Source organism: Anabrus simplex, chromosome 12 (genome assembly GCF_040414725.1).
Source record: "Anabrus simplex isolate iqAnaSimp1 chromosome 12, ASM4041472v1, whole genome shotgun sequence".
In the NCBI taxonomy this organism is placed as follows: Eukaryota; Metazoa; Arthropoda; class Insecta; order Orthoptera; family Tettigoniidae; genus Anabrus; species Anabrus simplex.
Window position 1 is genome coordinate 78188338 of NC_090276.1, and position 24481 is coordinate 78212818.

General features: G+C 41.5%; 1 protein-coding gene and 1 pseudogene across 1 annotated transcript in view; both read left to right on the forward strand.

Annotated features, from left to right (window-relative positions):
* LOC136884155 (isatin hydrolase) overlaps positions 1-20894 on the forward strand; it is a 45181-nt gene extending 24287 nt beyond the window's left edge. The window contains exons 4-5 of the mRNA XM_067156196.2: positions 2781-2957; positions 20061-20894. Coding sequence (XP_067012297.2) covers positions 2781-2957; positions 20061-20179 — 296 coding nt within the window. The 3' untranslated portion in view covers positions 20180-20894. The remainder of the gene's footprint in view (positions 1-2780; positions 2958-20060) is intronic.
* A 2594-nt stretch (positions 20895-23488) lies between these two features.
* Positions 23489-23623, forward strand: LOC136884598 (5.8S ribosomal RNA; annotated as a pseudogene).
* Positions 23624-24481: the final 858 nt, after the last annotated feature.

A 24481-nucleotide genomic window follows, 5' to 3' on the forward strand; every position in this document is an offset into this window, starting at 1 on the left:
CCTTCAACAATAGCTTGCACGATCTGATCCTCAGGGAAGTGGAGAGCAAACACCCTAGTATAAAACTTAATATCTTGGATGAAGTCTGCCAGGTTTTCATCCAAGCGCTGTACCCGATAATAGTATTTCTGAATAAGGGAGGACCTGGCCCTAGCCGGGATGAAGTTAGCTAGCAAATGGGCGTGGAAATCCTCAATAGAAGATTGCTCGGCAATGGCTCTAACTATTTTGTCAGATAGAACACCAATAGCATAAGGATAGATAATTTGCAAAATTTGACATGGGGAAAGAGAAAACACAAGGGCATGATCCTGAAATTCCACTAGAAATCTTAAAAATGAAATTACGTCACTGGTGGTGTTGACGGAAAACTTAGAGATACCTCTAAGCAACATTGCCAATGGATGAGGCAAGCTGCTGAACCCGGGTGTCATAGTCGTTAAAGGTTTCAAGGGCAAGGAAGTTAATTCAGAGCGGATGTTACTCAATGACGCACGGCGTTCAGATTCGTTGTTCGATGGGGCAGAGATAGTTTGAGCAGCAACGGTTATCCTATTGACTTCTCCCTGAGGAGGCTCTTCCTCGTTACCTACATTCACCGTGGCGGGTTGATCAGTTTTGGGAGGAGCTTCGCCGGTTAGCAATTGAGTGACCTTATTAGACAATTCAGAAATAGTTTCAAGGAGCGTATTAGCTTGCTTCCTCTGAACGTCATTCACCTTTAGAGACAATAGATCATTAACTCTATTTGCAAAGTGATACAGCCTGCCTTGCACACGCTTAATTTGATTAGGAGATGGATCGTTTTCATCAAAAAAGCTGACTACCGATGCTAGCCCAGTAATATTCTCGACAATCGTGGAAAGAGAGTCGTCAATTTCTTTCTCTCCCAAATTGGGGATGGAAATGGGCAAATCAAGGGACTCTCTAAGCTTGTTAGTGTCTATTGCAACCGTGCCTCCAGATTGAACGTTTCTGATAGTTAACTCATATATCAACTCCTCTTTGCGCAAGTAGTTAAGGAGGAGAACATCGCGAGGGCCGGGCATGATGACAGAACAATTTTGAAAAACTCAAAAAATTCCAGCCACTGAGAAAATTGTTAGAGTTCGAATCAAAGCAATGTTTAGCCGTCAAAAGGGGCTAAATTGAGACCCATTCAACCACGCTCTGCTACCACTTGTTACCGTGTTTTAGCGGTAGGTAGAGGCGTAAGAAGGTGCGGGCGTGAATGGGTTTCAAACTACGGAATCAAAGTTAATGTAAAAGTAATTTAAAATTTAACTAGGTTATATTTTCTTTTCAAAAACAAAGCAATAACAGACATGGCAGGTACAATGTAGCAAAACAAGGGGAGATACAATATTTACAGGTTTTGGGCTTCACGCCCTGACTTCTGCGATCAGCTCAGTTTTACCACAAACACAAGTTTTAACAGAGGGGCAGAAAACCCCATTCATCCCTAGGAGCCCCTGGCTCCGAATTACACAGAAAAGCCTCCACGAGGCATATGACACTCCATTTTCAAAAGAGCGATCCGCTCTCAAAATTTAAGCCTCTCAAAGGCCACACCAAATTCTACCTTCAAGCTGTCCTCTAAGGACGTATTCACAGGGGTAAAATACCCAACCTACTGAGGTCTATTGAATGAAAAAGAAAGTTGATTACATGACCTCTAAAATAACAATTTGAGAGGAGGCTAACCGCATTCCTGATACACTTTGTTTTTAAAACCTAATCTGGCTCTGGGCCGCTAACGCACGGGCTAATCCCATACTACAGAGGTGACTTAGAGAAGAACACTTTACATTACATAAACGAAGAATAGTTTGAGAAAATAAGTTCACCTCAAAACAAATGTGAGTGGGAGCTCGAGAGGGTTAGCACTCTCTATCCCAATATGTAGCTTTACCAGAAAAAGATGAAAAGAGTAATTACATTTTAGGAAAAGGTTACATGATGGAAAACGCTTCGAACCCGCCGCGAGAGTTAAACTGCCGACCTAGCAAGAAAAGAAGATATTAATAGGCCATTACCTGGTAGTAGACCGCTGCCGAGGAAAGAGGCGCTTCCCGCCTCCTGCAATGTACTTAATACACTGAAAGATGGAACAGAAGTGGCCCGGAGACCCCAAAATCAGCAGTTTATATCCTCTCGCGGAAGATTCTAGGCGTTAGGGGAAATAAAACACCCTCCCACAAAATCTTTATTGGTTCGGGAAAAGAAACCCCTACATAGAGGAAAAAGAAACACATTATTGGTGGAAAATTAATTAAAGAAATTCGGGATTGGCTAGATCCAAACTAAGGGGAAAAAGAGGGGTATACAGCCAACTTAAACAATAACAGAAAGAAATTTAACAAGAAACAAACTTTTGAAATAAAAATTTCTCCAACAAAATAGTTCTTTGATTTCGCACTAGGTTGCACTATTGTAATTCTTCAGTAGTGTCCTCTAGAAGAGAAAGTTCACACTTCTTACTTCAAGCGAAACAAAAACACATCAAAAGTGACACAGTTCAAAAACTCAAAATTTTCCACGTGGTGACATCTTCTGAGAAAGTAGAGAATTAATAGAATAGATAAAGTTCAACCTTCCTCCAGAAGAGGAGTTTCAACTGGCGCAACTTTTAAATAAACAGAGTAGAGGTGTACCGCCCGGTACAATAATAATAATAATAATAATAATAATAATAATAATAATAATAATAATAATAATAATAATAATAATAATAATAATAATAATAAAGTAAGGTCCGTTGCTGATGGTGGTTGTTACAGGTCTGTCAGGCGAGGTGGCGAGGATACTGTCGTCTTCAGGGAAGGTTGTTGGTGTGGGGGTAGACACGGCTTCTGTGGACGCGGGTACCAGCAAGACGTACCCCGCGCACGCCATCTTGGCCCAGCAGAACGTGTACAACCTGGAGAACGTGAACCTGGACCAACCCTGCATACCAGGTGAGCGGGCACACAAAACTATAACATTACAATAAACCAAACCCCACGGCGTAACAGTCCCGAAGGGCCTTGGCCTACCAAGCGACCGCTGCTCAGCCCGAAGGCCTGCAGATTACGAAGTGTCGTGTGGTCAGCACGACGAATCATCAGGGCTGTTATTGTTGCCTCTCTAGACCGGGGCCGCTGTCTCACCATCAGATAACTCATCAATTGTAATCACGTAGGCTGAGTGGACCACGAATCAACCCTCAGATCCAGGTAGAACTCCGTGATCTGTCCAACAATCGAACTCGGGGCCTTTGAATAAGAGGCAAGTACGATACACGTCCACCGCGGCACCGGCACCTATAACATTACGAATTAATTAATTAAATTTGTTAGTCTCCCTGCAACCGGAAGTTGACAGAGAAAACATTAAAGAGGCTATAATGCATTCCAGAGTGGGGGAGGGGGGAAGCATACCCTCATGTTATACCTCACTCTTCCATCAGAGTGGAGCTATCAAACTTACGTCTTTTCATCACGGTCAAACTGATTTCAAATCGACATTTTGACAAATGATAAAAGTTGTTGGAATGTATTTTGTTACATTTGGCAAAAGCAGTTAACCGATACAGGAGATGTGGAGGGATGTATCAGTCCGCACTGACCACTCAGCCAAGCCGGCTGATGCTCTTCGTAAGCACGTGTTGGACAGCGAAATCCTGTGTTCTTGGCAAGTCTCTGTCATTAGCGAACAGCCCACTTAGCTAAGCTAAAGGCCCCTTGGTCGCCAGTTCAGAGCCCTGCCAAGCTGGGGTCAGAAGGCCAGCGCCTCAACCGTCTGAGCCACTCAGCCCTGCTAACTAACGGGTGGTTCAAACGAAGCAGGCTGTTGAGAGGAGAACAACTTGGCGACAGTTTACCAGAGCATATGGACCAATAGGCACTGAGGACTTCTTCATTTGGTTTTGGAGGGATTTAGTAACGTAACACGCGGCAAGGTGAACTGGTGGTTGTAGAACCTGGGGAACAATATGAACTCCGCCTATAACTCAAAACTACATGTAATTTAAGTTTAACTTCGTGAAAAATAAAATCTTACAAAAGTTTCCCGAGTGCGGTCCATATGAACACTGCGTAGAGGTTCGGAATTGACACGCAATCTAGTGATTCACCACCTCTCCTACCCTCACATTCCGATGGTAAAAGTTTTTTCGAACCGGGTAACCAGGACGACCATAGCCACCGGGCGTACTTCGACTGTAGTTCCCTACCATATTCTAAATGTTAACGAAGCTGGTATCTACAACTTTAACAAATGTTTCCCTGTCACTTCCTGTTCCTAAGTTACCGCATTCATTCTGCTTGGTCGACTTAGAATAAGAGAGGCCTGTATCAAGCCTGGTCGAGGCGGTAAAGGCATGCGCGGTTCTTTCAGAAGTACGTGGGTTCCATTTCCTATCAGGAAGTCGAAAAATCTAAGAAATGATATTTCCACTTCCAGAAATGGTCCTAAGGTTCAGTCAGCCTACGCCAAAAACGACTACCAGGTTAATTCGTGGGCAGAGGCGTCCGGCGTAGAGCTCTCCATGGGCCTTCACGACCTGTACGGAGATGACTTTGACTGCTTGTTTACTTGTATCAAGCCTATGTCCCAACACAAGACACTTCTTCTTCTTCTTCTTCTTCTTCTTCTTCTTCTTCTTCTTCTTAATCTGTTTACCCTCCAGGGTTGGTTTTTCCCTCGGACTCAGCGAGGGATCCTACCTCTACCGCCTGAAGGGCAGTGTTCTGGAGCTTCAGACTCTGGGTAGGGGATACAACTGGCGAGGATGACCAGTATCTCGCCCAGGCGGCCTCATCTGCTGTGCTGAACAGGGGCCTTCTGGGGGGTTGGGAAGATTGGAGGGGATAGACAAGGAAACGGCCGTGGCCTTGAGTTACGTACCACCATTATCAGAAAATGTATGAACCAGAGGAAATGCATCCTAAAGAAGAAAGTTTTCTAACTCCCCAACTATTTTCCGCCAATACTCGGTACGCAGGAGTAAATTCACGCACAGGAGTTCAAATGGAAATGAAATAGCGTGTGGCTTTTAGTGCCGGGAGTGTCCGAGGACATATTCGGCTCGTCAGGTGCAGGTCTTTCGATTCGACACCCGTAGGCGACCTGCGTGTCGTGATGAGGATGAAATGATGATGAAGACGACACATACACCCAGCGAAATTAACCAATTATGGTTAAAATTCCCTACCCTGCCGGGAATCGAACCCAGGACTCCTGTGACCAAAGGCCAACACGCCATGGAGCCGGACATGCATAGGAGTTGACTGGGAGCATAAGAGACAAAGAACATCACAACAAACAATGGTCAATGTAATGTTATTGTTGATCAATGTAGAATTTCGATATTTTAGGCCTTCACATTTAGTTTCCTTCCGACTCTGAAATACCACTCTTATCATAGTCGGTACGGTAAAACTGAATAAAACATAAATGATCGGAAATTGTATTCTCTATAACTTTTGTTGCGCAGTACTTTACGATAGGACCAATAACATAGGTACCTAAAAATTAAATTTTAGGCGCCTTTCCCTAAACTACAATTTCATCCAGGGTGAATAAAATTGTTTATAGCTTAGACTGTAGTTTCTTATTCCCCGACTCTATATACCTATTTTTATTCAATTCTGTTAACCCATTTTCTCGTGGCTCGGCGTTGATATGGACTTAGCATCAGAAATACAAATTCATGAATATCTGTGTTACCAGAGCCGGTACGGTAACAATGTATAAGACATAAATGATAGGAAATGTAATTCTATATAACTTTAGTTATGTAGTATTTATCGATAGGCCCATTAATAATATAAATATTTGAGAATTAAATTTTAGGCCTTCCCCTAAACTACTATTTAACTCAGCGTGAATAAAATGATTTATATCCTACATTGTAGTGGCTCATCCTCCGACTTTACATACCGATTTTCATTAAATTATCTTCAGCTGTTTTCTCGTGATGCGTGTACATACATAGATACAAAAATTACGGAGAATAAAAAAGTGCATTTCCTAGTTACTGTGGACACGACTGATACAGAAATACCATCCTTTTCAAATTCTGAGCATGTACATACAAAAGTCTTATTTTATAAATAGTCTAGATTAGTATTTTACGTTTCGCTGACTACTTTTAACGGTTTTCACAGACGCCGAGGTGCCAGAATTTTATCCTGCAGGAGTTCTCAAACGTGGCAGTAAATCTACCGATACGAGACTGGAGCACCTTCAAATACAACGGGATTGAGTCGGGTTCGAACCCGCTCTATACTGCCTGAGCTGCGGCTACGGCAGAATTAAGTTTTCATGTGGGTCCGATGACCTAGCTGTTAGTCCCCTTGAAACAACAAACATCATCAACAGACTATTTTCATGTGAGTCCGATGACCTAGCTGTTAGGTCCCTTGACACAGCAAACATCATCAACAGACTATTTTCATGTGGGTCCGATGACCTAGCTGTTAGGCCCCTTGACACAATAAACATCATCAACAGACTATTTTCATGTGGGTCCGATGACCTAGCTGTTAGGCCCCTTGACACAATAAACATCATCAACAGACTATTTTCATGTGGGTCCGATGACCTAGCTGTTAGGCCCTTGACACAACAAACATCATCAACAAACTATTTTCATGTGGGTCCGATGACCTAGCTGTTAGGCCCCTTGACACAACAAAAATCATCAACAGACTATTTTCATGTGGGTCTCCGGACATTAAAATAGTCCAGGTAATTTAATCGCCGAAGTAAATGAAGCAGTAAATTGATTTACACACTAATTTAAGCCGTGTTTGCAGTATCGATTTCGTTAATGTAACTACCGTATAATTCCATTCAGTCACTACTGATCTGCAGTCGCCCAGGTGGCAGATTCCCTATCTGTTCTTTTCTTACCCTTTTGTTAAATCATTGCAAAGAAATTGGAAATTTATTGAACATCTCCCTTGGTAAGTTATTCCAATCCCTAACCCCCTTCCTATAAAAGAATATTTGTCCTCTTGAATTCCCACTTTATCTTCATATTGTGATCTTTCTTATTTTTAAAGACACCACACAAACTTATTCGTCTAAAGATGTCATTCCACGCCATTTCTCCGCTGACAGCTCGGAACATACTGCTTAGTCGAACAGCTCGTCTCCTTTCTCCCAAGTCTTCCCAGCCCAAACTTTGCAACATTTTTGTAACGCTACTCTTTTGTCGGAAATCACCCAGAACAAATCGAGCTGCTTTTCTTTGGATTTTTCCAGTTCTTGAATCAGGTAATCCTGGTGAGGGTCCCATACACTGGAACAATACTCTAGTTGGGGTCTTACCAGAGACTTGTATGTCCTCTCCTTTACATCCTTACTACAACCCATAAACACCCTCATAACCATGTGCAGAGATCTGTACCCTTTATTAACAATCATATTTGTGTGATTACTCCAATGAAGATGTAGTTACAATGTCTGACAGAGGAGCTCTCGGCTGCAATACAAGTTACACCAAGTAACAGCACACGCAGCCCGCCTGGTGGCCATGACACTGTGCTTAGCCGGTTCGAGTCCCGTTGGTCGAAAAAATGTTCGCCATCAGAATCTTGGCCAGCAGGTACGAGAAGTCGTGGTATACAATTTCTAACCACTAGATTGCGTGCCAAAAGGCTGGATTAAATTCCAAACCTCTCCACAGGGACGCTCTTAAATGGGCTGTTAAACCTTGAGTAGGCTATGTGCTGGCAACGGGTTCCGCCCTCTCCCTTCCTATTATCATAGATAGATAGGTAGAAAGATAGATTTATCATCAACAGGTTAATTTTCCAATTAAAGATGATTCAATAAAACATAATATATAACAAATATACCTTAAATAAGTAACACTAATTTCCTAAGATGATAACCAATTTCAAACTAAATCTAGATACCTTTATATATGCATACTAGCAACAACTTAAATAAATAAATAAATAAATAAATAAATAAATAAATAAATAAATAAATAAATAAATAAATAAATAAATAAATAAATAAATAAATAAATAAATAAATAAATAAATAAATAAATAAATCTCTTTAATAACTGACATTACTAAACTACATCTAGTAACATTTACATATTTTACAGATAGGGCCTTACACTCATGAGTTCATTAGGGCATGCCTGATTTTAGACGGGGGTGAGTGAAAAAGGTCCACTGATTCACCCACCTCATTCAGTGATGTTAGTGCCCTCACAAGCCATGAGTTAGCCCGCGCCACAGTTCTCACTTTAGGCAGATTAAAAATATACCTTTGCCTAGTATTGCGACGAGGAACGTGAAATGGACTCAGCTCCAGTAATGTTGAGCAATCCACTCTGTTCGTCAGACACTTATAAAGAAAGATGGCATTGGCACATCTGCGGCGTGAGTGCAATGTCCTCATGCTCATAATCTCCCAAACAGACTCGTAATCGGACGAAGAGAGAGAAATACCCAAACCCTTGTAGCTGATCCACTTCATGAAGCTTATTTAGACTCCAAGTTTTGTATTAAATACTGCTGAGAAGGCAGCCACACCTAGCAGCAGTATTCTAACGATGCCTGATTAGAGTGCGAAACAAAGTTATTAGAGTTTTAGGAGAAACAAATTCGGCACAGTTTCTTTTCAGAAAGCCAAGTAATTTAAACCCTTTCCTAGAAATCTTGTCTAAATCTTTCTCGAAGGAAAGACCGTAGCAGTTTGTGTCACACCAAGATCATTAATTTCATTCACACAACCTATTTGGAAATAGCATAAATGGTAAGGGAAATTTACTGGTTCCAACTTGCGTGAAAATGTAATTGCGGTGCATTTTTAAGTATTCAAACCAAGCAGCCACTTTTTACACCAGTTACTTAGTAGGTTAAAGTCAGACTGTAACAACTTACAGTCCAACTCACTATTGATTACCTTAAAGATCTTTAGATCGTCAGCAGAGAGAAGGCAGTTACTGTGTTGTATAACTGATCAATCAATCAATATTCAATCAATATTGATCTGCATTTAGGGCAGTCACCCAGGTGGCAGATTCCCTATCTGTTGTCTTCCTAGCCTTTTCTTAAATGATTTCAAAGAAATTGGAAATTTATTGAACGTCTCCCTTGGTAAGTTATTCCAATCCCTAACCCCCCCTTCCTATAAATGAATATTTGCCCCAGTTTGTCCTCTTGAATTCCAACTTTATCTTCATATTGTGATCTTTCCTACTTTTATAAACGCCACTCAAACTTATTCGTCTACTAATGTCATTCCACGCCATCTCTCCGCTGACAGCTCGGAACATACCACTAAGTCGAGCAGCTTTTCTTCTTTCTCTCAATTCTTCCCAACCCAAACTTTGCAACATTTTTGGAACACTACTCTTTTGTCGGAAATCACCCAGAGCAAATCGAGCTGCTTTTCTTTGGATTTTTTTCCAGTTCTTGAATCAGGTAATCCTGGTGAGGGTCCCATACACTGGAACCATACTCTAGTTGGGGTCTTACCAGAGACTTATATGCACTCTCCTTTACATCCTTACTACAACCCCTAAACACCCTCATAACCATGTGCAGAGATCTGTACCCTTTATTTACAATCCCATTTATGTGATTAACACCTAGATACTCACAATGATCCCCAAAAGGAACTTTCACCCCATCAACGCAGTAATTAAAACTGAGAGGACTTTTCCTATTTGTGAAACTCACAACCTGACTTTTAACCCCGTTTATCAACATACCATTGCCTGCTGTCCATCTCACAACGTTTTCGAGATCACGTTGCAGTTGCTCACAATCTTGTAACTTATTTATCACTCTATAGAGAATAACATCATCCGCAAAAAGCCTTACCTCCGATTCCACTCCTTTACTCATATCATTTATATATATAAGAAAACATAAAGGTCCGATAATACTGCCTTGAGGAATTCCCCTCTTAATTATTACAGGGTCAGATAAAGCTTCACCTACTCTAATTCTCTGAGATCTATTTTCTAGAAATATAGCAACCCATTCAGTCACTCTTTTGTCTAGTCCAATTGCACTCATTTTTGCCAGTAGTCTCCCATGATCCACCCTATCAAATGCTTTAGACAGGTCAATCGCGATACAGACCATTTGACCTCCAGAATCTAAGATATCTGCTATATCTTGCTGGAATCCTACAAGTTGAACTTCAGTGGAATAACCTTTCCTAAAACCGAATTGCCTTCTATCGAACCAGTTATTAATTTCAAAAACATGTCTAATATAATCAGAAAGAATGCCTTCCCAAAGCTTACATACAATGCATGTCAAACTTACTGGCCTGTAATTTTCAGCTTTATGTTTATCACCCTTTCCTTTATACACAATAGCAACTCTCCATCCATCTGGTATAGCTCCTCCGACCAAACAATAATCAAATAAGTACTTCAGATATGGTACTATATCCCAACCCATTGCCTTTAATATATCTCCAGAAATCTGATCAATTCCAGCTGCTTTTCTAGTTTTCAACTTTTGTATCTTATTGTAAATGTCATTTTTATCATATGTAAATAATATTACTTCTTTGGCCTTAGTCTCCTCCTCTATCTCGACATTATCCTTTTAACCAACAATCTTTACATACTGCTGACTTAATACTTCTGCCTTTTGAAGTTCCTCATAAACACACTCCCCTTGTTCATTAATTATTCCTGGAATATCCTTCTTGGAACCTGTTTCTGCCTTAAAATACCTATGCATACCCTTCCATTTTTCATTAAAATTTGTATGACTGCCAATTAAGCTTGCCATCATGTTATCCTTAGCTGTCTTCTTTGCTAGATTCAATGATGTTATATCATTTATGAATATGACAAAGAAAAGAGGGCCCAGTAAAGATCCTTGGGGGACACCTGAAGTAGGGTGGTACGGCTTTGACATAATACCATCAGATTTTACTACGCAAACCCTATTTGTGAGATAGCTTCTAATCTACTCCAAAGCACTTCCTCCAATCCCATATGCTGAAAATTTGATGAGTAGAGCATCATGTTGAACTGAATCAAAGGCTTTGGAGAAGTCCGTGTAAATAACGTCCACTAGTTGTCTCCTATCCAGAGATTCTGAAATGAAATTGATATACAGCGCCATATTGGACACGGTAGAGCGTTTCTGTACAAAACCGTGCTGCGTATATTAATATACAATACAATACAATCAATGGCAGATTCCCTATCTGTTGCTTTCCTAGCCTTTTCCTAAATGATTTCAAAGAAATTGGAAATTTATTGAACATCTCCCTTGGTAAGTTATTCCAGTCCCTAACTCCCCTTCCTATAAATGAATATTTGCCCCAGTTTGTCCTCTTGAATTCCAACTTTATCTTCATATTGTGATCTTTCCTACTTTTATAAACGCCATTCAAACTTATTCGTCTACTAATGTCATTCCACGCCATCTCTCCGCTGACAGCTCGGAACATACCACTGAGTCGAGCAGCTCTTCTTCTTTCTCTCAATTCTTCCCAACCCAAACATTGCAATATTTTTGTAACGCTACTCTTTTGTCGGAAAAAACCAGAACAAATCGAGCTGCTTTTCTTTGGATTTTTTCCAGTTCTTGAATCAGGTAATCCTGGTGAGGGTCCGATACACTGGAACCATACTCTAGTTGGGGTCTTACCAGAGACTTATATGCCCTCTCCTTTACATCCTTACTACAATCCCTAAGCACCCTCATAACCATGTGCAGAGATCTGTACCCTTTATTTACAATCCCATTTATGTGATTACCCCAATGAAGATCTTTCCTTATATTAACACCTAGATACTTACAATGATCCCCAAAAGGAACTTTCACCCCATCAACGCAGTAATTAAAACTGAGAGGACTTTTCCTATTTGTGAAACTCACAATCTGACTTTTAACCCCGTTTATCTACATACCATTGCCTGCTGTCCATCTCACAACATTTTCGAGGTCACGTTGCAGTTGCTCACAATCTTGTAACTTATTTATCACTCTACAGAGAATAACATCATCCGCAAAAAGTCTTACCTCCGATTCCACTCCTTTACTCATATCATTTATATATATAAGAAAACATAAATGTCCGATAATACTGCCTTCAGGAATTCCCCTCTTAATTATTACAGGGTCAGATAAAGCTTCACCTACTCTAATTCTCTGAGATCTATTTTCTAGAAATATAGCAACCCATTCAGTCACTCTTTTGTCTAGTCCAATTGCACTCATTTTTGCCAGTAGTCTCCCATGATCCACCCTATCAAATGCTTTAGACAGGTCAATCGCGATACAGTCCATTTGACCTCCAGAATCCAAGATATCTGCTATATCTTGCTGGAATCCTACAAGTTGAGCTTCAGTGGAATAACCTTTCCTAAAACCGAATTGCCTTCTATCGAACCAGTTATTAATTTCAAAAACATGTCTAATATAATCAGAAAGAATGCCTTCCCAAAGCTTACATACAATGCATGTCAAACTTACTGGCCTGTAATTTTCAGCTTTATGTCTATCACCCTTTCCTTTATACACAGGGGCTACTATAGCAACTCTCCATTCATCTGGTATAGCTCCTCCGACCAAACAATAATCAAATAAGTACTTCAGATATGGTACTATATCCCAACCCATTTTCTTTAGTAAATCCCCAGAAATCTGATCAATTCCAGCCGCTTTTCTAGTTTTCAACTTTTGTATCTTATTGTAAATGTCATTGTTATCATATGTAAATTTTATTACTTCTTTGGCCTTAGTCTCCTCCTCTATCTGGACATTATCCTTGTAACCAAAATCTCTACATACCGCTGACTGAATACTTCTGCCTTTTGAAGATCCTCACATACACACTCCCCTTGTTCATTAATTATTCCTGGAATGTCCTTCTTGGAACCTATTTCTGACTTAAAATACCTATACATACCCTTCCATTTTTCACTAAAATTCGTATGACTGCCAATTATGCTTGCCATCATGTTATCCTTAGCTGCCTTCTTTGCTAGATTCAATTTTCTAGTAAGTTCCTTCAATTTCTCCTTACTTCCACAGCCATTTCTAACTCTATTTCTTTCCAGTCTGCACCTCCTTCTTAGTCTCTTTATTTCTCTATTATAATAAGGTGGGTCTTTACCATTCCTTACCACCCTTAACGGTACAAACCTGTTTTCGCATTTCTCAACAATTTCTTTAAACCCATCCCAGAGTCTGTTTACATTTTTATTTACCGTTTTCCGCCGATCATAGTTACTTTTTAGAAACTGCCTCATGCCTGCTTTATCAGCCATATGGTACTACCTAACAGTCCTACTTTTAAGACCTTCCTTTCTATCACATTTATTTTTAACTACCACAAAAACAGCTTCATGATCACTAATACCATCTATTAATTCAGTTTCCCTATAGAGCTCATCTGGTTTTATCAGCACGACATACAGGATATTTGTCCCTCTGGTTGGTTCCATCACTTTCTGAATCAGCTGTCCTTCCCATATTAACTTATTTGCCATTTGTTGGTCATGCTTCCTGTCGTTCGCATTTCCTTCCCAATTGACATCTGGCAAATTCAGATCTCCCGCTACAGTCACATTTCTTTCCATGTCGTTTCCCACATAGCTGACTATCCTATCATATAATTCCGAATCCGCGTCAGTGCTACCCTTTCCCGATCTGTACACTCCAAATATATCAAGTTTCCTATTATCTTTAGAAATGAGCCTTACACCTAGAATTTCATGTGTCTCATCTTTAACTTTTTCGTAGATTACAAATTCTTCTTTCACCAGAATGAACACTCCCCCTCCCACCCTTCCTATCCTGTCTCTACGATACACACTCCAGTGCCGTGAGAAAATTTCTGCATCCATTATATAATTTCTCAGCCATGATTCAACTCCTATTACAATATCTGGTAAATATATATCTATTAAATCACTTAATTCTATTTCTTTCCTTACAATACTTCTACAGTTCAACACTAACAATTTTATGTCATCCCTACTTGATTTCCAGTTCCCTGTTCCCTTATCACCGCTCCCTAGGCCATCCCGTTTCCCTGAATGTACCTCCCTATTACCCTTCCAAACAAATTTCCTAACTTATACGTACCACTGCGGTTTAAATGAAGGCCATCTGAGCGCAGATCGCTATCTCCTACCCACCCATTAGGATCTAGAAATTTCACTCCCAGTTTCCCACATATCCACTCCATAGTCTCATTTAAATCCCCAATCACCCTCCAGTCAGTATCCCTCCTACACAGTATTCCACTAATAACAATCTCCGCTTTCTTAAACTTCACCCGTGCTGCATTTACCAGATCCCACACATCTCCAACTATGTTGGTACTTATATCAGCTTGCCTTACGTTGTTGGTACCAACGTGAAATACTACTACCTTCTCCTTCCCCTCCTCCCTCTCTTCTACTTTCCTCAACATCTGCCTCAACCTAATTCCTGGATAACACTCTACCCTGGTACCCTTTCCTCCACACACTTTTCCCACGTGTCTAACGATGGAATCTCCCATGACCAGAGCCTCAACCCTACCCACATCGTTTGATCCCCTCCCCACCTGGTCAGCCCTATCTTTCCTGATAGCTGCAGAAACTACTTCCTCCTCCCTTTTATCCTTCCCTTGACCCTGTTCCACCTGTCTTTTCCTATCCTCTACTCTACATTTTCCTTTCCTACCTTTTCCCTTCCTCCTACTTCCACACATCTCAGCAACAGTGCCCTGTCCCTCATCTTCCCTCTATTGTTCTACCTGGAGTGACTCGTACCGATTTCGCACAGACACCTGTCCTGAATTCTGATCCTGAATAGAGCCCTTAGCCTGCAATCTCCTTCCCCTTAGAACATTAGACCACCTGTCTTCTACAACTCCTCCCTTTCCTTCCCCTCCCTTTTGTACACCTACTGTAACCTGTACATTGTTTGAGTGAGTCCTATCTTCCTTCCTGTCTTCTGTGAGAATCCTAATTATCTCCCTCAAACTTTCCAACTCCTCCCTCATACCCCTCAACGCATCGCCACACCCACAGTAAGTACACTCGCGCTCCTTAGCCATTCTTTACGGGGGGGGGGGGGGAATGAAATTAGAAATAAAATAACTTATTTGCAAAAAATAAATGAACGGAGGGATATATTGTTTGGGATAGTACACAACAATAAGGTAATTAATAGGCCTATACGACTACACTACAATACTACTTAGTCGTGCTCTATTTTTTTATCCTACAACCCCTGACAGGATAAAAACTGCTGTTAATTACTGAATATCGAAAGTAATAGCCTACACAAGAACTACACAATTCCAAACTGCAATTAAGCCTATTCCAATTACAACAACAGTATTTTAGTAAGAGTTTCTACGGATACCTCTACTACACCAGTACTACACAAATATTTTACAATAATAAAATAATCACACTAAATTCTAATAGGATATTACTCGTATACTACTGTACAGTACACTACAGTAATTTTAAACTACTTTCAGACGTATCCTAATTACGATACCGGTACCGTACCGTATGTCACTAAACTAAGCACAACAGAAATGAAATTTGCAAGAACTACTGTACTCAAAGATTACCAACGAAGCTAAATGCTTAGACAAATTATTATTAGTATTACGGTCTAATAGATACACACGAAAAATAACACACGAATATAGCAGGCAAGATACGGCACTATCTAAATGTACTGTATCTATACTACAATGTATCTACACTACACTGCGTTTGGTTAAATGCTTAAGTATCGAAAGGATTGCCGTACACGAAGAAAAACACGAATATAACTGGCAAGATACTATCTAATATAGTATACCGTATCTTCACTACAATTCTACAGAAATGTGATTATGTGATTATTACAGCTGGTGGATTACTATTATTTTCCCTACTCCACGGGACGGAGAATAAAAGTGTCCTTAATTAGGCCTACTGAAAAATACTAGGTTGTCTACAGTAATTTCTCAAGTATTTCTATCAAAACTACTACTACTACTCCAGGGACTTGAACTGCAATTACTGGGATATATGAACTTTATTATTATTATTAGCTAACCGCTCATAAATACTGAAAGATCGACGGAGCGAAATATAAATTACGGATACTTTAACTACCTACTCAGAAGTACAAATGAATGGAATACAAGGTCAGCTGATTTTTATTTATATTTACTTGACTACACTACACCCTTTGTTCACGACTGTAGCCAACAATGCAGTATTTGAATATGAGGAGCGACAATAATCAATAACAATACAACGACTGTTAACTATTACCGTGTAATCTCTTTAACTTCTTTTTAAATGGAAGTTTACAGGCGTATCGTGTTTTTTTTTTATGTAGTAAATTATTACCTTCGCGATAGTTTGAACGGATATCTATACGAAATACCGGAGAAGTTGCTGCTGAAGTTACGGTACTATTCCTTATGATAATCTGCCTTTGTAAGTATAACCAACGAACCTACAGATATTTACAAATATTTTTAGAGTTAATGTTATTACCTAAAGTATTTCCTAAACCTAAATTCGAAACAAGGTACACCTAGCTAGCCTACTTAACCTAGAAAACGTAATTTACTGAAGACCAACTGAATTACTGTACTTGTTACAAAATTTAAATAAATATCACTACTCCCAATTTCTACCAACAAGCACTAAACACCACTATATAAACAGCACTAAATGAATCAGATATACACAAAATTTAGCTATTTCAATAGGTTTTCACTACTTTATCACTACAATAATGCAAGAGCTCTCTCAACAGCCAACCGTTCTCAAGCGCATCCAACAATGCAACTGAACTGTACAATCTCTTATACACGATCTTCTGCGCCACCTTTGAAATTAGGGACAATAACACAACAGGCCTGTAGTTACCAAACACCATTTTGTCTCCTTTCTTGAACACTGGCATGACATACTCACAAGGAAAATACCCTGACGAGAATGACACATTTATTATGATGCTATGTGGCCTACCTGGTTCAGATGCACATTCTTCAAAACTATTGCGGGTACGTCATCTGGACCACATGATTTGGAGGTATCCAAAGAAGCAAGAACTGAAGATACCTCTGTTGGAGAGGTCACTATATCACACACGGACGAAGTGGATAGATTACACTGTGCGGCAGGTGGGTGATACTTTTGAAAGGTATCTGCAAAATTGTCCAAGGTGCTCCTCTTGTCTGTAATTCTTTCCCGTCCTGAAGCATAGTAGATGGCAGGCGAGATGACCTCCGTTGTTTACAAAATTCCAGAAACACTTCGGGTTAGCAGCTAATTTCGATTCCATCGAAGTTATATAGTTTCTGTATTTTTTGCGCTGAAGACGCTAAAATTCACTGCGTATGGTCGAAAATTTCACATAATCACTATTATGACCCTTTTTTAAACTTCCTTCTTGCTCTCTCTTTTCTTTTAATTTATCTATTATATCAGAGCAGTAGAGCAGTGACAGTTCTGGAGCATGGCTTCAGCATTTCTTCTGCAGAGTCAGCACCCGAGATCATTGACCCCGGCCAAGATCATTGACCCCATGACGTCAAGACCACGTGACCGTGACGTCACATTGTTTATAAACAAAGCCACGTGCTTGGCCACGTGTACTTTGACAGCTGTTATGTTGACGGACCCTAACCTCACTTTTTCGAACAAGTGAACATCGCTAACCTCATTGTTGCCACCTTAAGCACGTGGTGAAGCGCAATTTAAAATCCACATGCTTTTGACATCTGCCAAGATGACAGGTCCAAACCACGTGGGCGCGGAATTTAAACAAGTGAACGTGGCTAACCTCAGTGCTACCATCTTAACAGAGCCCAACTTCACTGTTGCCAACTTAAGCACGTGATGGCGTGCAATTTAAAATCCACATGCTTTGACAGCTGTCAAGATGGTAGGTCCAAACCACGTGGGCGCGGAATTTAAACAAGTGAACGTGGCTAACCTCAGTGCTGCCATCTTAACAGGGCCTAACCTCACTGTTGCTATCTTAACCACGTGGAGGACACGGAATTTAAAATCCACGTGCTTTTGACAGCTGTTAAGATGACAGGTTCTAACCACGTGCACTGGTTTTGGACGTGGCTAACCTCACTGCTGCCATCTTGATAGGACCTATCCTCACTGCTGCTACCTAGGAGCGCGGAAATTAAATTTATCTTGACGGGACTTAGCCACGCCGTGGAATTTTTTGAATGAGGCCATAGCCATGGGGCCCTACCACAGTGAATTAAGGCAAGCTGCCCTTCTCGACATGACCCTTCCCGTTATCATCTTGGAGGGGCCTAAGGACTATAGTTTAAGGGAAGCTGTCCCTATCGACATTACCCTTCCCGTTACCATCTAGAGGGGGCCTAAGGACTATAGTTTTAAAGCAAGCTACCATTCCCGACGCTATTTTAGAGAGGGGATTGAAGTTTTAAAGTAAGCTGCCCTTCCCGACACCATTTTGAAGGGAGAATTATAGTTTTTAAACAAGCTGCTCTTCTCGACATTAGAAATTATAATTTTGTTAATAAAGAACTACCTTATGACGATCCTTTTACCCTTTTCAATTTTCATATTTTTCCTTTTCGATTGAAAAAAGGAGAGGAGGGAGCGGTTGAAGGAGGATGCGGTAAGGAGAATGTAATCCTCTTTTTACTTTTTAATTACAGGTTTTTGTTCTTAAATTAAAAATAGATGGACAAAAGAAGAGGAATAGATGTATGGTGATAACCTATTTTAGTAAAATAAAACAATATACCATTTTGTCATATTTATTATCATCATTATTATTGACATTATTATTACTGATTTTTGAAAATTTTCCAGTTGTATTATAGCATTCTTGTATTATTAGTGATATTGTATATTTCTGAAAATGAATTACATATTTATTATTTTTGTTTGATATTTTACATTTTGAATATAGAAAAATAGAATTTTAAATAAATCATTTTCCCCTTCTCGCACATAATGAATATTATTTACACATGGCACAACAAACACAGTTATATCTTGTGGTACACTTGTAAGAGAATCACTATTCCACACACGTTTATCATCAAATGGAATTAATGAGCATTTATTCTGCTCATGATGTCTGCGTGATTGTATTCTCATCTGCGTACAAAACGCAGCATTTTTTAGTTGCTAGTACATTACGATAGTGTTGAACATGTACATGGCTAACTACGCTTGAACGTACGCCTTTTGCTTTTTTTACAGATTGTGGATTTTCAGTCTCATGTGCATACATTTTTGGTGCTAAACCAATAAACTATGTCATAATATTCATACGACATTCATCTTTCATTAGGCCTATAACTTTCTTGTTAAGTGGCTTAATGTCATTTGATTATATGGTGGAAAGTATTCAAAATGGTTTCGCACGACATTGTAGACGTCTGTATTCCGAAACTATCTGTATCCATATACAAAAGTGTAAGATCTGAAAACTGCTGCTTTGTAAATGGATAATGAAAATCATACATTTTTAGTTTTGAAAAATCTGGTATGACCATTCCCCAATAAATTGGCTTCGCATAAACGATCACAGTTTTTCATTTCAACAGTAATAAGGTCACGATCAAAGACATGATAGGATTTAAAATTTGGTTTTGAGATGTACTTGCATGCTCCATACCGTCCATCCCATTGAGCCGCTGGTGTCCCTCTCAGTCACCTCTTACGACAGGCAGGGGATACCGTGCTCTGATGACGGGCTTCCGGTGTTCGCACCCGACACGGGACAGAGCTGAGGGAGCGATCGTAGCGCTCAGTGGGAGGAAGAAGTACACCTCGCAGGCACGATGTGAGAACTACCGTGCTCCACGAACAGCAATGCTCTCAAAATTGATTAAAATTACAACTCATTTTCAAACAGTGTGCCAGTTCTTCTTTCTCCTGCCAACCAGAGAGTATTTGCGATTTTAGCCTAATTTCTCAAAAATAGTGATCTAAAAATATAATTTGTGTCTTTTTCTCTTTTTTACCTCTCTTACTTCATCAAACATTTATTGATTTTCGTCACGTTAAACAAAGGGGTGTGGAGTGATGTGTATGTGTGTGGTTACAGCTCGCGGCTTCTCCATCTACTCGCTGCCCATGAAGATCAGCAACGGAACGGGAGCTCCAGTACGCATCATCGCCATGCCCGCTTCTGACTCCAGCTCGCCCCTCGACCTCAGACTGTGATGTCCCCAACACAAGGAGCAGCTGTGCGCTTTGTCGAGAAGGAATGCCATGGAGAGCGACGTCTTATCTGAGAAATTATTAAAGATTGAAAAAAGAAAGTTCTAGGTGTGTGCAATGTTTAAGAATTCCTTAATCCCTATCCGATAGCTGCTCTGTGCCGCGTATTTCAGAACTTGGATGCTGCAAAACACATTACGTCTCAACTGTTGGTGATCATTGTTGCAAGAGAAGTGCAACCATCCTCTATATAGCACTAATCAGAGAGAAAAAATGGAAGGCGCCCTATACTTGGAAAAATGAAGGTATCGGCCAAAGAAAGATAAGGGCCACGAAGGGTGTGGAAATGAAAACTCCCTAGGCCTCGGAAACCTAATAGCGTCGGGGTCGGAGAAGGACTAGAGTTGACCACGGGAGGTCGGATAGCATAGATGAAAGTGAGGAGCCTGGCACAAGTAAGTGGAAGCAATGCCAGGCCTCATGGTCGCCAACCCACGCTTTGAAATTCACAGCCTTTGGGGCCCCTTTTAGTCGCCTCTTACGACAAACAGCGGATACCGTGGGTGTTATTCTACTGCCCTCAATCACAGGGGGAAATTGTCTCAGTCCGGCCAATATAAGTACTGTCTAAAGAGAACCCCGGAGCGCTTTCAGCCCCCAGTCGATAAACTCCTCACCTCTGTGTCGTCCAGCTCGGCACTGTAGGCACGTCCACTTCGTCTGCTTGGTCGGAGTGCGTTCCAAATCTTACTGTGGGGTCCTTCCCTTTAATGGCTCCTTCTCGTGCTGCCATGGACTTCCTCGTGCACTTGAAGCGTCTGTGCTATGTCTGGTGTTTCGAAGAGCTTCTCAGTCTCACTACATCTTCTGCAGCGGTTACCATCGAGGGACCTTCCCCGTGCGACACGTGTCTCCACGCCGAGCTAGAACCCAGCGGTTTGCAGGAGGAAACTCCTTGTTCAGACACACTCTCTAACCTCTGCTTCTCAACTGCCGTCATTTCTCAATTTCACATTCTCGTAATTTATTTCCGAATTTCTTGGCGTCATACTCATCCTCAGTTTCATCATTTACGTTTAGCTCAGTTAAGCATCTGTTAATTTCTTCGTCTAGAATTCTAGAGGTTTCAATATATTGGTTCTCCTCCCGTTTCAGAATGTTGCAGCTGTTTATATGCTGAGGCTTGCCCTAAACACCTAACCCTTTGTACTTTTTATCTGAGTAAATCATAGAATCCGCAGCGTCAGTAGGAAGGGGTAACATCTCCTTGAGTGTACTCTTAACAAGTTTTATCGCCATCTTCCAAGAACCGCCGTGGTATTTTTCCTGCAGGAACGCAGAGGAACCGGTAAGTCAACGTAGGGCATAGTGAACAATTTAGAATAGAAAATTTCTGATCTGGATGAAGCCAGGGGTAGGATGATAATCCTTAGTTCATCGCTAATTCTTCTTCTGTCTCAATTATGTTCCGAATTGGAGTTTCTTGATTGTCAATAATTCTCTTCATCAGGTCAAACATTTTTTAAACTGTTATCGTATTCATTCTTTAGTCTCGTTGTCCATGCCATGGCATTCGTCTTTCTCCTGATGGATTCGCCACCCAGCATATTCTAGTTATATTCACTTTCTTTCTCCATAAAATACTGCAAATTGTAATAAATCCGCATTTCACCCCAAGAAGTTCATGTTACGATACGTTTAGTAAATGTAAATAAAGAATGGATCATTTTTCCAGAAATATCTCTCTCTCTCTCTCTCTCTCTGTCTGTGTGTGTGTGTGTGTGTGTGTGTGTGTGTGTGTGTGTGTGTGTGTGTGTGTGTGTGTGTGTAACGGGCGGAAAAGTAGAACCAGCTACACAGAGCGGTTTTTGCCGACTGTGACGAAACCACTGCCTGCTCGAACTACGTCTAAAATGACTGCTTATAAGCAGTCATCGGGTGCGTATCGAGCAGGCAGTGGACAAAACACATTAGTGAGCGTGACGTTAGGTGAGGAAGCTAGCTAAAATTACCGAAAAATAAAGGATTGTTCTTATTCTTATTCCAAAAGTCTACTTACTCTATATGTCCTTTTACGTGTATATTCTTGAATTTCAAAGATACTTCATGATATCTAATACAAGAATACCTACCAATGATGCAATCGCCGCGTAAATTCAGCCACGCCCGACTAGAGCGAAGCATCTAGTCGGCCGTGATTCAGCTGAATGTATTAAATCTATGGAGCTAGAGCGCGCACAAAGTCTTCAAAACACTCGCTGCACCGCCAGCTACACGACAGGCCGAGTCGGCAAATCTGCCGCCTGACGGCGAGCACCGCTCTGTCTGTTTCATCCCATCTGATACAATAGAAACATGCGCCGACTCGGCGGCCGACTCGGCTGCCGACTCGGTGAAAACCGCTCCGTGTGTCATCAGCCTAATGTCACACCGGAATGCAGAATGCGGTGTCTGCAGCGAGACTGCAATCCTCTAGGATCAACATTCCATGCAAATGGTGGGACAGATCCTATTCCTTCCACCTCTTTACCGAATTTCATTCACCATCATCATTAGCCCCTCAACTGAGGTTGCGTCGGGAAGGGCAGTCGGCCGTATTCATCTCACCTTATCCTTGACTCGGTATTAAGGAACGGGCTAAGGGGTAGACGAACATCTCACTCCTATTGCACATCGGAACGTGGGCTACCACTAAACTTAAGGTCACCCCTTTTCGATGGTTGGTTTAGTGAACGTGAAGCCTTCAGCGTTTTGAGCTGCAGCCAACGGAGAAGCCTGCTTCACGAGCTACTGCCCCGGTTCAGTTCTCAGAATCAAGTCCCTCGTACCGGTAATTCTCCTAGCTTGGGGACTGGGTGTTTATGACGTCTTCGCCATTCATTCCATCCTCATTAGGTCACCACCAAGCCTATACAGATGCCATGCACCATTATTATTATTATTATTATTATTATTATTATTATTATTATTATTATTATTATTATTATTATTATTATCGCTGCTGCGAGCTCAGGAGAGTCCCGTACGTGCTCTGTAAGCGGCGGCCCCGTCCGTCGCCGACAGCGGGAGTGCCGTGGTCCGCGTGGCCGCGTCTCCTTCGACGCAGACGTTCGGCATTGGGCACCTACCTCCCTCGCTCAGTGGAGCGGGGATAGCACGAAGGGACCCGTCGCGGCTTCGGCCCGGCGGGCAGGTTTTAAATGAACTCAACGCCCATGCTCGAAACACTTCTTAGCTCTGTGACGAGAAACCCATGAAAATGATTGCTTCTGCTCCGCTTATCGTGGAGAGAACGATCGAAAAATGAAAAAAAACCCTGAACGGTGGATCACTCGGCTCGTGGGTTGATGAAGAACGCAGCAAATTGCGCGTCGACATGTGAACAGCAGGATACATGAACACCGACATTTCGAAAGCACATTGCGGTCCACGCCTGGCTGAGGGTCGGTTGCTAAAACTGAACGCGACATTGCGTTAGAAGAGTGGGAGCGTCTCGAGTCGTGCGGCCACAGCCGCCGCCGCGTCTCCTGAAATGAGCTTCACCCCGGTGGAGCTGGACCGGTCGACACCACCACTGAGAGTGTGTGAGACGGGAGGGTTGGTCCGCGCAGCGTCTTTGTCTCTGCTGGTGCCGGTTCTCCACCCCACCTCACAACCCGTGGTGTCCTACCTGTCTGACGAATTACCGATAAGCGAGTACTAACTCAGGAACATAGCCTAGTACAAGAGTACATAGAGGTGCAAAGGCAAGTCTTCTGCCAGCTAATTCCACCCCTCCGTCAGAAACCTTCCTAAACCCACCAGGCAATCCCATATCTCCTTTCGGCATAGGTTACTCTGTCGCGGTCGTACCAAGACATCCCCGGCGCTAGACCACTGCCGCTCAAGCGCCACTGTCAACCCCGGTCCATGGCCGCCTGAAAGGCTTTCAAAGTAGAGAATGTAGAAGTTAATGAAATAAAACATAAATGTTGATGCACGGTCGAGAGATAATAAACAAATGAAAAGTAGTCCTGCAAATGCCCATGCGCATGGCCAGTAATGCGAAAGCTCTTCCCAAAGGAGCTACTTCGCATACCCCCTTCAAATTAGGATATTATTGCAGCCGCCACTTATAACATTAGGGACGGACCGCATAGAGAATGTGGTGCCGCACCATTGTTGTCACAGTGGTGGAGGTCCTCCAACACGCGAACACGCGACATACAGTTGTCCATGCACGAAAAACAGACAACTTCCAATGACTGGCCTTGTGATTTGTTGATGATCATCGCGAAGGCCAGACGCACGGGGAATTGCAACCGT